General features: G+C 42.7%; 1 protein-coding gene across 7 annotated transcripts in view; it reads right to left on the minus strand.

Annotated features, from left to right (window-relative positions):
- Positions 1 to 17,476, minus strand: part of FBH1 (F-box DNA helicase 1) — a 53,492-nt gene that overhangs the window by 22,522 nt on the left and 13,494 nt on the right. For all 7 annotated transcript variants that reach the window (XM_074540346.1, XM_074540345.1, XM_074540347.1 and 4 more), the window contains exons 7-13: positions 12,581 to 12,676; positions 10,446 to 10,540; positions 7,729 to 7,897; positions 6,169 to 6,397; positions 4,579 to 4,666; positions 3,904 to 3,990; positions 1,708 to 1,844 (exon numbers count right to left, since the gene is read on the minus strand). In XM_074540346.1, the coding sequence (XP_074396447.1) occupies positions 1,708 to 1,844; positions 3,904 to 3,990; positions 4,579 to 4,666; positions 6,169 to 6,397; positions 7,729 to 7,897; positions 10,446 to 10,540; positions 12,581 to 12,676 (901 nt within the window). The remainder of the gene's footprint in view (positions 1 to 1,707; positions 1,845 to 3,903; positions 3,991 to 4,578; positions 4,667 to 6,168; positions 6,398 to 7,728; positions 7,898 to 10,445; positions 10,541 to 12,580; positions 12,677 to 17,476) is intronic.

Below are 17,476 nucleotides of genomic sequence, written 5' to 3' on the forward strand. Positions count from 1 at the left end.
AAATGCTTGAGCAGATGGCTTATAGCAATGCCAACGCTGACTGCCGCAAGGCTATAAAAACTCTCCCTCGAAGTCCTAAGCCCACAGTAGAAGCCATGATAGATGTCGTAGTGCGTCAAGTCTCCCTGGCCCCAAGGCCTAAGAGAACATCTGTGCATTTTGCTGAATGCCCCGAGCAAGACTTCATAGAGGCTGAAGCTTCCCCCGTGGCCGGTCCTTCTACTTCTGAGTCCGGCAGGAGGACATCAGCAACCCATCCCTGCCATCTCTGTGGCAAGGTGGGGCATTGGATGCCTCAGTGTCCCATGCGCCAAGACTACATGGAATGGAGGCGGAAGCAAGATAGGAAGAAGACAGAGGAAAAAGACCATCCAAATGAGTCAAGCACCTCATCCCGAAGCAGAGGATGCAGAAGGAAGTTGAGTCACAAGTTCAGGCGTGCTCGCGGTGACGGAGAAAACCCTCCCAAACACCATCAGTTTCCTCAGATGTTTACTTCCTCCCCAATGCTGAGACTGCTGCTCCTACCCCTCTCGTCACTGAACTACCTCTGGTTTATTAATCCCAACCTCCTTCCCCCATTTCTTCTTCTTCTCCCGAACTGGATTTATTATTTGGGGCAGAACCATCTGTTTAAGTATTTTGCGTTTAACTGTTCACCTTTTGTCTTTTAGTACATTTCCCCAACTCACTTTTGATTTTCATCCTCCTAATTTGCAAGCTAGTCCGGAGGAAACTGACTGCGCCGAGTGCCACTGTCCCTTGCAATGTTCAGAAGACAAAGACACTCGTCATGACCAGCTGCGAGTTCCTGCATTCTAAGCTTAATTTGGACTTTTCTCTTCATTTTAATTTTTATTTGGTAAAAAACGGGGAGATGTGGTAGTGTGTTGCTAAGTTTCTTGTGTTATTCCCCCAATTTATGTATTGTTCTCCCCTATTATGTGTAAAATGGTTTCGTTCCCCCAGTTCTTCCCGCCACTGCTAGCCTGTCAGCTAAGTTGCTATAGCAACCGCTATTCATAGTTGCCGATATGTAATTGCTTCTCCCCTTGGTTTCCCTTATCAGTGAAAGTTGTTTCCTCCCTGTCCAGTCAATCACTCCCTTCCTCCTCCCAGGTTTCGAGAACCTTCTCCTCTCTAGAGATGGTGGTTGGCTGGGGCCCCAGGACACCTCCTTTACCTTTTGATTATTGGTCTCCATGGAGTGTCAGTTCTGTGAAGTTCATCCCCTCACCTTTCCTGATTGGCTCCGCCTGTACCCACCCCCTTCCTTTATAATCCTGTTTGCACCCCCTATGAAAAAAAACTTTTTCCCGGATGGTTTCCCGGTGTTTGGATGCGGCATCACCGTCAATAAACCGATGTTTAACCCCCGGGAAATGGTCAGTTCCGTTCCTCTCATATACCAGCGAGGTACGCCAGTCCACAGCCAGCACAGCCCGAGGCCCTCAGACGCCGAAGGGCGCTGGCCAGGAATTGCAGAGGGGCGTCGGCCTTTCGCCCTCAGCTAGTCGGACTCTAAACTTCGGGCCACATACGATCCTTTCTGCACACTTCCTCTTTCTCAACTCCCACTTTTCCACCTACAGGATGGGATCCCTCCACAACTGCCAGATTCCCCTGAATCCAGGGAAAAGCAAACCCTCCACAGTGCCAAGTTTTCCATGGATCTGGGATTTATCCATGGAAAACGCTGCCCCTTACCTGGGTCAGGTAGTACACGTGGGTGTGAGGCACCAGGTACAGGGTGTTGACAGCCCCCCTGAAGGTGTAGATCTGCTGGTGAGGGTCTCCCACCAAGATTTTCCCACAGTTTTGGGATTGCACAATATCCACGATGGCTGTGAGGGGAAAAAAATTGGATCATGAAGGAAGAATCTACTCGAAAGCCAAGGGAAAGCTCAGTTGGGATCATGAGGGAAGAACTTCTGAGGGTGAGGATCTCCCACCATGATTTTCCCTCATTTTTGGGATTGCACAATATCCACAATGGCCGTGAGGGGAAAAAATTGGATCATGAAGGAAGAACTTGCTCCAAACCAAGGGAAAGCTCAATTTGGAAGAACCTGTTCCAAATCCAGTTTGGATCATGAGGGAAGAACCTGCTCCAAACCCAAGGGAAAGCTCAATTTGGAAGAACCTGCTCAAAATCCAGCTTGGATCATGAGGGAAGAACCTGCTCCAAACTCAACATAAAGCTCAATTTGGAAGAACCTGTTCCAAATTCAGTTTGGATCATGGGGGAAGAACCTGCTCCAAACTCAACATAAAGCTCAATTTGGAAGAACCTGTTCCAAATTCAGTTGGGATCATGAGGGAAGAACCTGCTCCAAGTCCAAGGAGAAGCTCAGTTGGGATCATGAGGGAAGAACCTGCTCCAATCCAAACACAAGGAAAAGCCCAGCTGGGATCATGAGGGAAGAACCTGCTCCAAACTCAAGGGAAAGCTCAATTTGGAAGAACCTGTTCCAAATCCAGCCTGGATCATGAGGGAAGAACCTGCTCCAATCCAAATACAAGGAAAAGCTCAGTTGGGATCATGAGGGAAGAACCTGCTCCAAACTCAACATAAAGCTCAATTTGGAAGAACCTGTTCCAAATTCAGTTTGGATCATGAGGGAAGAAACTGCTCCAATCCAAACCCAAGGAAAAATCCAGTTGGGATCATGAGGGAAGAACCTGCTCCAAACTCAACATAAAGCTCAATTTGGAAGAACCTGTTCCAAATCCAGTTTGGACCGTGAAGGAAGAACCTGTTCCAATCCAAACCCAAGGAAAAGCTCAGTTGGAATCATGAGGGAAGAACCTGCTCCAATCCAAATACAAGGAAAAGCTCAGTTGGGATCATGAGGGTCCAAATCCAAGGGAAAGCTCAGTTGGGATCATGAGGGAAGAACCTGCTCCAAGTCCAAGGAAAAGCTCAGTTGGGATCATGAGGGTCCAAATCCAAGGAAAAGTTCAGTTTGGACCATGAGGGAAGACCTGCTCCAATCCAAACCCAAGCAAAAACTCAGAGCCCAGTTTGGATCATGAGGGAAGAACCTGCTCCAAACTCAACATAAAGCTCAATTTGGAAGAACCTGTTCCAAATTCAGCTTGGATCATGAGGGAAGAACCTGCTCCAATCCAAACCTAAGGAAAATCTCAGTTGAGATCATGAGGGTTCAAACCCAAGGAAAAGCTCAGTGTGGATCATGAGGGAAGAACCTCTGCTGGTGAGGGTCTCCCACCAGGATTTTCCCACAGTTTTGGGATTGCACAATATCCACAATGGCTGTGAGGGGAAAAAAATTGGATCATGAAGGAAGAACCTGCTCCAAAGCCAAGGAAAAGCTCAGTTTGGATCATGAGGGAAGAACTTCTGAGGGGGAGGATCTCCCACCATGACTTTCCCTCATTTTTGGGATTGCATGATATCCACAATGGCCGTGAGGGGAAAAAATTGGAACATGAAGGAAGAACCTGCTACAAACCTAAGGGAAAGCTCAGTTGGGATCATGAGGGAAGAACCTGCTCCAAACTCAACATAAAGCTCAATTTGGAAGAACCTGTTCCAAATCCAGCTTGGATCATGAAGGAAGAACCTGCTCCAATCCAAACACAAGGAAAAGCCCAGTTGGGATCATGAGGGAAGAACCTGCTCCAATCCAAACTCAAGGGAAAGCTCAGTTAGGATCATGAGGGAAGAACCTGCTCCAAACTCAAGGGAAAGCTCAATTTGGAAGAACCTGTTCCAAATTCAGTTTGGATCATGAGGGAAGAACCTGCTCCAATTCAAAGCCAAGAAAAAGCTCAGTTTAAACATCAAACCTGAGGGAAAAATTAGTTAAAATTCCAAGTGTTTAGGGTGAGATACTTCCACCACATTCCTGAGCACATGGAGCTCCTGGAATAACTCACCTGGAGTGCAATCCTGGGCTTCATCCACAAAAATGGCATCGTATCCCAAGAGCTGGGGCTTGCTGAGCTGCCAGAGTTTCAAATATCCTGAGGGAAAAAATCAGGAATTTCAAGGACAGGGAAGATCCAATAGGATCTTTAAAACAAATCCCCCTTTTCCCTTTTTTTTTTTGGTGTTTTTTTGGGGTTTTTTGGGGTTTTTTTTGGGACATTTCTGGCTTCGCTTCCTGTTTGGAATTTCCATATTTGGAAGGGTTACAAAAAAATCTCTGTCTCCCTTGGCAGCCCAAATTTGATGATTTCAAGTTTCTTAATGCCCACCAAAAGTTCCAGTAAAAAGGTTTTTCCCAGTTATCTCCAGCACTATTGACAAGAAAGGATGTGCTGGAAGCAACTTCCAAATTTTGGGCTTGATTTTTAGCCATTAAAAAATGGGAATACCCTTACAATCTGCACATTTTTATCCTAATGGGAGCAGAAATTAATTTTATGTATTTTATGAATATACATAAAAAGAAAACTGGAGCCAGAGGGATATTCCCTGGTGAGCCATTGGCAGGAAAAAAAAGGATTTTCTCCTTCTGGATGCTCAGCCAGAAGAAGCAGGAATAATAAATCCATTGATTTTTCCACCTCCAAATCCCTTTTTCCCAAGGGATTTTCCATCTCTTTTACCATCACAAGTCATCTTGTATTTCTTCTCTACATCTCCATCCAGCTTCTTCATGTTGTGCCAAATCTCTCTGGCTTCCTCCACATTGATCTGATATGAGAAAAGAGATGGATTAGGATAAAGTCATGGATAAAAATAAAATTATGGAATGGTTTGGGCTGGAAAGGGCCTCAAATCTTTTGATTCTCATCCCAATCTTTTGATTCTCATCCCAACCTTTTGATTCTCATCCCAATCTTTTGATTCTCATCCCAATCTTTTGATTCTCATCCTTCGCCTCCAAATCTTTGATTTCTCCTCCCAGCCTTTTGATTCTTCCTCCTCCCAATCTTTGATTTCTTCTCCCAATCTTTGATTCCTCCTCCGAGTCTTTTGATTTTCATCCCAACCTTTTGATTCCTCCTCCTCCCACTCTTTGATTCTTCCTCCCAATCTCTGATTCTTCCTCCTGATTTTCATCCCAATCTTTTGACTCTCATCTCAATCTTTTGATTTTCATCCCAACCTTTTGATTCCTCCTCCTCCCACTCTTTGATTCTTCCTCCCAATCTTTGATTCTTCCTCCTGATTTTCATCCCAATCTTTTGATTTTCATCCCAATCTTTTGTTTCTCATCCCAATCTTTTGATTTTCATCCCAATCTTTCGATTCTCATCCTTCGCCTCCAAATCTTTGATTTCTCCTCCCAATCTTTTGATTCTTCCTCCTCCCAATCTTTTGATTCTTCCTCCTTCCAATCTTTTGATTCTTCCTCCCAATCTTTGGTTCTTCCTCCTGATTTTCATCCCAATCTTTTGATTTTCATCCCAATCTTTTGATTCTCATCCCAATCTTTTGATTTTCATCCCAACCTTTTGATTCCTCCTCCTTCCACTCTTTGATTCTTCCTCCCAATCTTTGATTCTTCCTCCTGATTTTCATCCCAATCTTTTGATTCTCATCCCAATCTTTCGATTCTCATCCTACGCCTCCAAATCTTTGATTTCTCCTCCCAATCTTTTGATTCTTCCTCCTCCCAATCTTTGATTCTTCCTCCCAATCTTTGGTTCTTCCTCCTGATTTTCATCCCAGTCTTTTGATTTTCATCCCAACCTTTTGATTCTTTCTCCTCCCAATCTTTGATTCTTCCTCCTGATTCTCATCCCAATCTTTTGATTCTCATCCTTTGCCTCCAAATCTTTGATTTCTCCTCCCAATCTTTTGATTCTTCCTCCTCCCAATCTTTTGATTCTTCCTCCTCCCAATCTTTTGCCTTTCATCCCAACCTTTTGATTTTCCTCCCCAATTCCTTTGCAATGTTGCACCAGGCTCTGATTCCTTCCAAAGCTCAGGATTGACCCCCAGCCCTTGACTGAAGGATTCCCCAATCCCAAATTTCAGCCGAACACCGGAAGATCTCTTCCAACCAACATTTTGAGAAGGGGGATGAGCATGAATCATTTTACAAAATCATGGAATGCTTTGGCTTGGAAGACACCTCAAAGCCACCCCACCACCCACGAGCAGGGACATTTCCCACCATCCCAGACCTCCCCAAAAACCCATCCATGAAACCTCAGCAAATTCCAGAGGCTCCATCCCCAAACCCTCACCCTCTTTTCCTGCGGGCTGACTTGCTCCATGTTCCCATGGGTGTTTTTGAACCTCAGGGGCACGTGCTCCTCGGAGATCTCCTCATCTGAGGAGGAGAAGAAGTTGCCCAAGGTCTGGGACACCGTTTTCCCTCTCACAAACAGGGATTGGCCCTCCCTGTTCCGCAGGAGGAAGCTGATGGAATAAACTGACATCTTGGAGAAGTTCAGCTTGCCTTTCTCTTTGTAGCTGTGGCAGAGGGACAAAAAAAAAAAAAAAAAAAAGACAAAAAAAAGGAAAAAAAAAAAAAGGATAAAAAAGCAACAGAAAAAAAGACAGGAAAAGAAAAAGGAAAAGAAAAAGGAAAAGAAAAAGGAAAAGACAGGGAAAAATAAAAGACAGGAAAAGAAAAAGATAGGGAAAAAATGAGACAGGAAAAAAACGAGACAGGAAAAGAAAAAGACAGGAAAAGAAAAAGGAAAAGAAAAAGACAGGGAAAAAAAAGACAGGAAAAGAAAAAGGGAAAAAAAGAGACAGGAAAAGAAAGAGACAGGAAAAGAAAAAGACAGGGAAAAATAAAAGACAGGAAAAGAAAAAGGAAAAGAAAATGACAGGAAAAGAAAAAGAAGGAAAAATAAAAGACAGGAAAAGAAAAAGACAGGAACAGAAAAAGGAAAAGAAAAAGACAGGAAAAGAAAAAGGAGAAGAAAAAGACAGGGAAAAATAAAAGACAGGGAAAAATAAAAGACAGGAAAAGAAAAAGATAGGGAAAAAAAGAGACAGGAAAAAAACGAGACAGGAAAAGAAAAAGACAGGAAAAGAAAAAGGAAAAGAAAAAGACAGGAAAAGAAAAAGACAGGAAAGAAAAGAGACAGGAAAAGAAAAAGAGACAGGAAAAAAAGAGACAGGGAAAGAAAAAGACAGGGAAAAATAAAAGACAGGAAAAGAAAAAGACAGGAAAAAAATGGTCAGGGAAAAAAAAGACAGGAAAAAAAAGACAGGAGAAAAAAGACAAAAAAGAAGTTAAAATACACAGAAATCCCTTTTTTTTTTAATTCATTCAAATATCTTTAGATTGGCACAATTTGTGCTTATGGAAGCACAAATGGGTTGATTTTATACATTTTAGAGATGGAGAATTGAGCTCATCCCTGGAATTCCAGAGTGTTTGCAGAGCCAGGGATTGGGATTTTCCTGGTTTTCCAGGTCATGGCTCATTTTCCTTGGTACCCCCCAAGCTTAGATGTGCCAGAATTGGACAGAAATTGGATCACAAAAACAGCTCAGAATAAGGAAATTGATCCTCTGGAAAAGGAATTGATCCTCAGGAAAAGCAGCACTTGGAGCATTCCAGTGGGAAATTTGGGATTTCCACCTCCCAAACCATTCCTTGCCTTTGGGGTGCTCCCATGGATGCCGAAATCCCTGGAGCATCCCACTGCATCCATCTGGAAGCCACCAATGATAAATTTCCCTCCGTTATTTGTGCTGCCTCAAATCCTGGGGGTTCCCCCTCAAAACCACTTCCACTTCCTTGTCCTTTCCCTGCTTCCACCAAGGGATTGGAATTCCAAACTCACTGTCTCCCAACGCTTCCAAAAGCCAAGGAGTGGAAGGTCTTGCAGGTGACATTCCTTGGGAAAACCATCTTGCCCTTCTCTGCCACAGCTTTGTTAAAAGCCAGGTAAAGGAATTTCAGCTCCGAGAATTTCTCTGCATACTTCACCAAGGTCGAGGTTTTCCCTGTGCCTGGAGAGGAGAGGAAAACAGGGAATAAAATAAAAAATAAGGAATAAAATATCCACAGCCAGGAATGAATTATTCCATATATTTTAATTTTTTTTTTTTTTTTTACACCTTCCTCTCCCCTGCTGTCCCAACTCCAATATTGCACTTCACTCCTGATTTCAGAGAAACAGGGAATTATTTGGGTTGGCATCAACCATTCCCAGCACTTCCAGGGCCATCCATGTCCCCAGGTGCCACATCCACAGGGTTTTGAAATCCCTCCAGGAATGGGGACTGCACCCCTGCCAGGGCTGGGTAAGCCTTGCATGGAGGAATTGTCCCAATTCAATTGTCCCAATTCCAACCTAAACCTTCCCTGGCACAGCTTTAGGAACTGCCCATTCCAGTGTGGGTCCCTTTATCCATGGGGTCAATCCTTCAGGAACTGCTCCCTTTCCATGGGATTAATCCTTCAGGAACTGCTCCTTTTATCCATAGGGTCAGTCCTACAGGAACTGCTCCCTTTTCCATGTGTCAGTCCTTTTGGAACTGCTCTGTTTTCCATGGGGTCAGACCTTCAGGAACTGCTCCATTTCCATGGGGTCAATCCTTCAGGAACTGTTCTCTTTATCCATGGGGTCAATCCTTCAGGAACTGCTCCCTTTCCATGGGGTCATTCCTTCAGGAACTGCTCCCTTTCCATGGGATCAATCCTTCAGGAACTGCTCCCTTTATCCATGGGGTCAGTCCTTCAGGAACTGCTCCCTTTATCCATGGGGTCAGTCCTTCAGGAACTGCTCCCTTTTCCATGAGGTCAATCCTCCAGGAACTGCTCCATTTCCATGGGGTCAATCCTTCAGGAACTGCTCCCTTTTCCATGGGGTCAATCCTTCAGGAACTGCTCCCTTTCCATGGGGTCAATCCTTCAGGAACTGACCCCCATCCTTTATCCATGGGGTCAATCCTTCAGGAACTGCTCCCTTTATCCATGGGATTAATCTTTCAGGAAGTGCTCCAGCATGAGCCCCTTTTCATGTTTTCAGTCCTTCAGGAACTGCTCCCTTTATCCATAGGGTCAATCCTTCAGGAACTGCTCCAGCCTGGATCCCTTTATCCATAGAGTCAATCCTTCAGGAACTGCTCCTTTTCCATGGGGTCAGTCCTTCAGGAACTGCTCCCTTTTTCCATGGGCTCAATCCTTCAGGAACTGCTCCCTTTCCATGGGCTCAATCCTTCAGGAACTGCTCCCTTTCCATGGGGTCAGTCCTTCAGGAACTGCTCCACCTTCCATGGGGTCAGACCTTCAGGAACTGACCCTTTTCCATGGGTTCAGTCCTTCAGGAACTGCTCCCTTTATCCATAGAGTCAATCCTTCAGGAACTGCTCCCTTTATCCATAGGGTCAATCCTTCAGGAACTGCTCCATTTCCATGGGATTAATCCTTCAGGAACTGCTTCAGCCTGGATCCCTTTCCATAGGGTCAATCCTTGAGGAACTGCTCAATTTCCATGGGGTCAATCCTTCAGGAACTGCTCCATTTCCATGGGGTCAGTCCTTCAGGAACTGCTCCAGCCTGGATCCCTTTATCCATAGGGTCAATCCTTCAGGAACTGCTCCCTTTATACATGGGGTCAATCCTTCAGGAATCACTCCTTTTCCATGGCATTAATCCTTCAGGAACTGCTCCAGCAAGAGCCCTTTTTCATGTTTTCAGTCCTTCAGGAACAGCTCCCTTTATCCATGGGGTCAATCCTTCAGGAACTGCTCCTATTCCATGGGCTCAGTCCTTCAGGAACTGCTCCCTTTATCCATGGGGTCAGTCCTTCAGGAACTGCTCCCTTTATCCATGGGGTCAGTCCTTCGAACTGCTCCCTTTCCATGGGGTCAATCCTTCAGGAACTGCTCCCTTTATCCATGGGGTCAATCCTTGAGGAACTGCTCCCTTTCCATGGGGTCAATCCTTCAGGAACTGCTCCCTTTCCATGGGGTCAATCCTTGAGGAACTGCTCCCTTTATCCATAGAGTCAGTCCTTCAGGAACAGCTCCCTTTATCCATGGGATTAATCCTTCAGGAACTGCTCCCTTTATCCATAGGGTCAATCCTACAGGAACTGCTCCATTTCCATGGGATTAATCCTTCAGGAACTGCTTCAGCCTGGATCCCTTTCCATGGGCTCAATCCTTGAGGAACTGCTCCCTTTAACCAGGGGCTCAGTCCTTCAGGAACTGCTCCTTTTCCATGGGATTAATCCTTCAGGAACTGCTCCTTTATCCAGGGGCTCAGTCCTTCAGGAATTGTTCCTCCAGGGGTTCCAGGGAAATCTCTCCTCCAGCACCTGCAGCATCTCCTCTTCCTCCTTTCCCAAACTCGGGATCTGTAGGGCTGTTCCACATTTCCCCACTCCTCTCTCCCCTGTTTTTTATTCTGCCCCCATTTTTGGCAGGTTTTCCCTTCAATTTGTTATCCCAGATCCCTTGGGATCCCTCAATCCCTCAGACAGAGGGATCAGGGAGGGAAGGAGCAGATTGGGAATTGTCCAGGGATTTTTCCAACATTTTGGGCTCTTACCTGCAAATGCCATTATTTTCACTGTTTGGCCAGGCTCAATTTTGTGACTCAGAATCCTCTGCTGTTCATGGGTCAGTCTGACATCAGCCCGTCCACTAAAAACAGGGAAAAAAATTTCCAATCAACAAGCAGGGAAGGAATTATTAATCCTTTAAAAATCCCCAAAACAAACCATCCCACTTTAAAGAAATCAATCAATTCCCTAAATTAATTAGGGAAATCAGGGGATTGATTGATCCCATCCCAACTTGATTATTGGGAAAAGGAGAAAAGCACGGAGTAAGGAAATAGTGCAGATAAAATAAAAAGTCTTGGGGAAGATTTTTTTAGGGAATACAGGAAAACATCACACACAAACAAAGGAAAATATCCATATTTATCCATATTATCCATATTTTGAGGGACCAAGCTGTGCTTTAAGAATGAATTTGGCACCTCAAGCTCATTAAAACCAGATGGATTTATCCCATTCCCTTTCTCCAGGTGAGGATAAGGAATTAAATTATTCAATCCAGCAGCAGAAAGGGAACCCAGCCTGGATCTCCAGAGGCCAGGGAGGTGGGAAATTCCTTATCAATTCCTTATCAATTAATTCCTTATTTATTGGGAGAGCTGGGAATGTGTTGGAGCTCTGGATGCTGAGAATTTGAGAATTTCTGCTCTGACACACTCTGACTCACTGGAAGATTCCAAATCATTCCATGATTCCAAATTGTTCCACGATTCCAAGAGACAGAGCCAGGAGCAAATTTCAACTCAGCAATTCCAATTTTACAGATCCAAGGCCCCAATCCTGATTTTCCCTGAGAATTCATGGGAGGGTGGTGAGCTTCAGCTCCACCTATTCCTGCTGTGGAATATTTGGGATATTGGATTAACGGATATGTGGAATAATTGGGATATTCCTGCTGTGGAATATTTGGGATATTGGATTAACGGATATGTGGAATAATTGGGATATTCCTGCTGTGGAATATTTGGGATATTGGATTAACGGATATGTGGAATAATTGGGATATTCCTGCTGTGGAATATTTGGGATATTGGATTAATGGATATGTGGAATAATTGGGATATTCCTGCTGTGGAATATTTGGGATATTGGATTAATGGATATGTGGAATAATTGGGATATTCCTGCTGTGGAATATTTGGGATAATGGATTAATGGATATGTGGAATAACTGGGATATTCCTGCTGTGGAATATTTGGGATATTGGATTAATGGATATGTGGAATAATTGGGATATTCCTGCTGTGGAATATCTGGGATATTGGATTAATGGATATGTGGAATAATTGGGATATTCCTGCTGTGGAATATTTGGGATATTGGATTAATGGATATGTGGAATAATTGGGATATTCCTGCTGTGGAATATTTGGGATATTGGATTATTGGATATGTGGAATAATTGGGATATTCCTGCTGTGGAATATTTGGGATATTGGATTATTGGATATGTGGAATAATTGGGATATTCCTGCTGTGGAATATCTGGGATATTGGATTAATGGGTATGTGGAATAATTGGGATATTCCTGCTGTGGAATATCTGGGATATTGGATTAATGGGTATGTGGAATAATTGGGATATTCCTGCTGTGGAATATTTGGGATATTGGATTAATGGATATGTGGAATAATTGGGATATTCCTGCTGTGGAATATTTGGGATATTGGATTAATGGATATGTGGAATAATTGGGATATTCCTGCTGTGGAATATTTGGGATATTGGATTAATGGATATGTGGAATAATTGGGATATTCCTGCTGTGGAATATTTGGGATATTGGATTAATGGATATGTGGAATAATTGGGATATTCCTGCTGTGGAATATTTGGGATATTGGATTAATGGATATGTGGAATAACTGGGATATTCCTGCTGTGGAATATTTGGGATATTGGATTAATGGATATGTGGAATAATTGGGATATTCCTGCTGTGGAATATTTGGGATATTGGATTAATGGATATGTGGAATAATTGGGATATTCCTGCTGTGGAATATTTGGGATTTTGGATTAATGGATATGTGGAATAATTGGGATATTCCTGCTGTGGAATATTTGGGATTTTTGCTCCTCTCTCCATGGAATTGCTCAGCATGCACTGCTTGGATCACCTGGGACACGAATCCATCCTTCCCTCTTGCAAAGGCTGCACAATTCCAGAGGCGTTTTCCATCAGATACAAACAGTAGAAAATATTGTAGTGAAGCCTGGAAAAAATAAAGGATGAAACAGGAATTACTGAGAAATGGGAAATAGTTAATAAATAATAATTTTATGTATAAAATTATATATATAATGAAATTATATATATAGTAAAATTATATATATATGTATTATATAAATTATATAAAATTATATAAATTTATATAAAATTATATAAATATTATACATATAAAATTATAAATATATAGTTTAAACTATACATAAAATTATATATATTTTTTATATATAATAAAATTGTATATATAGAATTATATATAGTATATATATTATATATATACAATATATATCTACCATATATAGTTATACTATATATATAGTATAATTTTATAACTATATAACTATATATAGTTATCAAATTATATAAATATAATATATATTATATATAAGTATATATAAATATACCTATATATTATATATAAAAATAATATATATAAATATATATAAATATATAAAATATATTTAAGTATATTTATATAAAAATATGAATGTACTTATATATAAATATACTTTTATATATATAATATATAAATATATAAATAAATATATATTATATAAATATAAATATATACATATATATTTTTATATATTTATATATATAAAAATATATAAATATAAGTATATATATTATATATACTATATATACCTATACATAGTTATACTGTAACTATATTTATATATTAACTATATAAATATAATATATATTATATTTATATATAAATATATAATAATTAACTGTATAGTATATATTATATAGTTAATATTGCTAATATATATAAAATAAATAAATACATAAATATATACATGTGATACATAAATATATATATGTGTATATATATATATATGTATATATATATATATATATATCAAATTAATAACAAATTAAACCTCTGCAACCACTTAAAACACCACCAATACCTTGGATAATTAAAACAAAAAAAAAGCCTCAAGCTCTGCAGGAAATGATGAATAATTTAAAATGTTCTTTAAATAATTCTGCCCTGCCTGTTTTGTATTCCAGGTTTTTCCATGGCAGCAGGAGCTGGGATCAGAGTCCAGGGGATAATTCTGCTCTCCTGAGCCCCAATTATCAACAGAGCTGGGGCTGGGGGGCTCAGAGTAAATTTGGGGCTGATTTGGGATTTTAAAGAGAGGAAATTTTTGGTTTAGAATGGCTTTAAGGCAGGTTTTTAACTGATAATAATTCTTGGTGGTTTTCACTGCAGAGGGAAAAGAGATCCTTTGGGTTTAACTGTGCTGACAACAATTGGTTTAAAATTAACCTGGATTTTCCAGCAGGGTTTTCCCATTTTTGGGGCAGTTTTGTTCCTTTCTTCCAGCCCTCCAGGACAGATTTTGTGTCTCTCACCAAGATTTGGACCCTCACACTCATTAATTACTGCAAACAGCAATCAGGCAATTCCTGCAGGACACATCCCCTCCTTATTCCCAGCAGGAATTCCCACTTTTTTCCGGGGAGATGGAAATTCCAGGGAGATGGGAATTCTAAAATGCCTGGATTTTGGCCTGCCACATTTCCTGCAGAATCAATCATTAACATCCCAGCTTCCCTCAGGATGAGCCTTTCCCTGTCCTCCAGTCCCTTAGAACTCCCAGCTTCCATCTAATTCCTGGATATTTGCATTTTCCACTCCAGTTCCTTCCCAATTTTCTCCCCAGAAAGATTTCCCTGTGTCCTTCATCCTCATCCCCCTGAAATCCTGAAGGAATCTCTGCTCAGATCCCTTTTTTTTTGGAACACAGGAATGAAGGAGCTCCTAGGACTTGGAATGAAGTAAAATAAATCCATTTTGGGGAGATAGTAAAAACATTAAATTGTCATAGCTGAGTAGGAGGAATCTTTAAATCCTGTTTTTATTTTGGGAAAATTTGGAGTTTTTTGAATGTTGTATCCTGAAAAGGGGGAATGCCAGAGGGATGGGACAGATGGGAAATTGGGAATTCCTGGCTGGGAAGGGGAGAAGCTCCAGTCCCTTAGAACTCACAACTTCCATCTAATTCCTGGATATTTGCATTTTCCACTCCAGTTCCTTCCCAATTTTCTCTCCAGAAGGATTTCCCTGTGTCCTTCATTATTACCCCCCTGAAATCCTGAAGGAATTTTAAGGATTCTCTGCTCAGATCCCTTTTTTTTTGGAACACAGGAATGAAGGAGCTCCTAGGACTTGGAATGAAGTAAAATAAATCCATTTTGGGGAGGTCATAAAAACATTAAATTGTCATAGCTGAGCAGGAGGAGCCTTTAAATCCTGTTTTTATTTCGGGAAAATTTGGAGTTTTTTGAATGTTGTATCCTGAAAATGGGGAATGCCAGAGGGATGGGACAGATGGGAAATTGGGAATTCCTGGCTGGAAGGGGAGAAGCTCCAGTCCCTTAGAACTCACAGCTTCCAGAGCCATCTAATTCCTGGATATTTGCATTTTCTACTCCAGTTCCTTCCCAATTTTCTCCCCAGAAAGATTTCCCTGTGTCCTTCATCCTTATCCCCCCTGAAATCCTGAAGGAATCTCTGCTCAGATCCCTTTTTTTTTGGAACAAAGGAATGAAGGAGCTCCTAGGACTTGGAATGAAGTAAAATAAATCCATTTTGGGGAGATAGTAAAAACATTAAATTGTCATAGCTGAGCAGGAGGAGCCTTTAAATCCTGTTTTTATTTCGGGAAAAATTTGGAGTTTTTTGAATGTTGTATCCTGAAAAGGGGGAATGCCAGAGGGATGGGACAGATGGGAAATTGGGAATTCCTGGCTGGGAAGGGGAGAAGCTCCAGTCCCTTAGAACTCACAGCTTCCAGGGCCAGCTAATTCCTGGATATTTGCATTTTCCACTCCAGTTCCTTCCCAATTTTCTCCCCAGAAAGATTTCCCTGTGTCCTTCATCCTTATCCCCCTGAAATCCTGAAGGAATCTCTGCTCAGATCCCTTTTTGTTTGGAACAAAGGAATGATGGAGCTCCTACGACTTGGAATGAAGAAAAATAAATCCATTTTGGGGAGGTCATAAAATTGTCATAGCTGAGCAGGAGGAGCCTTTAAATCCTGTTTTTGTTTTGGGAAAAATTGGAGTTTTTTGAATGTTGTATCCTGAAAAGGGGGAATGCCAGAGGGATGGGACAGATGGGAAATTGGGAATTCCTGGAATGGAATTCCTAAAGGAGCTGGAGTTGCCTCATCCCTGGAGGTGTCCAAGGCCAGGCTGGAGATCCAAATCCCCTGGGAACTCAAATTTGGAGAGACCTCAGAGCCTCTTCCAGGGCCTGAAGGGGCTCCAGGAGAGACTTTGGGATAAAGGATGGACACAGGGAATGGCTTTGGAAAAATAGGAAGATTTAGGATGGGATAGTGGGAAGGAATTCCCAGAGAAACTTCAGCTGCCTCATCCCTGGAGCATCCAAGGCTGGATTGAAGCACCCAGGGATGGTGGGGAGTGCCCAGGGATGGAATGGGAAGCTCCTGACTGGAAAAAAGGGGAGATTTGGGATGGGATGTTGGGAAGGATTAGGATGAGATGGCTGGGCTGGAATTCCCAGAGAAACTTCAGCTGTCTCATCCCTGGAGCATCCAAGGCTGGATTGGAGCACCCAGGGATGGAATGGGAAGCTCCTGACCTGTTGGGCATGGGAATGCTCCCTGGAGAATTCCTGCTGGGATTTGGAAGGATCTGAAACTCAAAGTTGGAGAGACCTCAGAGCCTCTTGCAGGGCCTAAAGGGGCTCCATGAGAGAGACTTGGGATAAAGGATGGAGGGACAGGACACAGGGAATGGCTTCAGACTGGGAAAAATGGGAGATTTGGGATGGGATTCATGGGCTGAGCTGGAATTCCCAGAGAAACTTCAGCTGCCTCATCCCTGGAGCATCCAAGGCTGGATTGGAGCTACTGGGGATGGTGGGAAGTGCCCAGGGATGGAATGGGAAGCTCCTGGCTGGAAAAAAGGGGAGATTTAGGATGAGATGTTGCGAAGGAATTCCTGGGCTGGGCTGGAATTCCCAGAGAAACTTCAGCTGCCTCATCCCTGGAGCATCCAAGGCTGGATTGGAGCACCCTGGGATGGAATGGGAAGCTCCTGACCTGCTGGACATGGGAATGCTCCCTGGAGAATTCCTGCTGGGAATTGAAGGGATTTGAAACTCAGAGTTGGAGAGACCCCAGAGCCTCTTCCAGGTCCTAAAGGGGCTCCAGGAGAGACACCTGGGATAAAGGATGGACACAAGGAATGGCTTTGGAAAAATAGGAAGATTTAGGATGGGATAGTGGGAAGGAACTCCCAGAGAAACTTCAGCTGCCTCATCCCTGGAACATCCAAGGCTGGATTGGAGTACCCAGGGATGGTGGGGAGTGCCCAGGGATGGAATGGGAAGCTCCTGGCTGGAAAAAAGGGGAGATTTAGGATGGGATGTTGGGAAGGAATGGCTGGGCTGGGCTGGAATTCCTGGAGAAAATTTAGCTGCCTCCTCCCTGGAACATCCAAGGCTGGATTGGAGCACCCTGGGATGGAATGGGAAGCTCCTGATCTGTTGGACATGGGAATACTCCTGTTCTGGGAATTGGAGGGATTTGAAACTCAGAGTTGGAGAGACCTCAGGGCCACTTTGAGGGCCTAAAGGGGCTCCAGAAGACTTGGGATAAAGGATGGAGGGACAGGACACAGGGAATGGCTTCAGAATGGGAAAAATGGGAGATTTGGGATGGGATTCATGGGCTGAGCTGGAATTCCCAGAGAAACTTCAGCTGCCTCATCCCCGGAGCATCCAAGGCTGGATTGGAGC

Source organism: Zonotrichia albicollis, chromosome 4, assembly GCF_047830755.1.
Source record: "Zonotrichia albicollis isolate bZonAlb1 chromosome 4, bZonAlb1.hap1, whole genome shotgun sequence".
Lineage (NCBI taxonomy): Eukaryota > Metazoa > Chordata > Aves > Passeriformes > Passerellidae > Zonotrichia > Zonotrichia albicollis.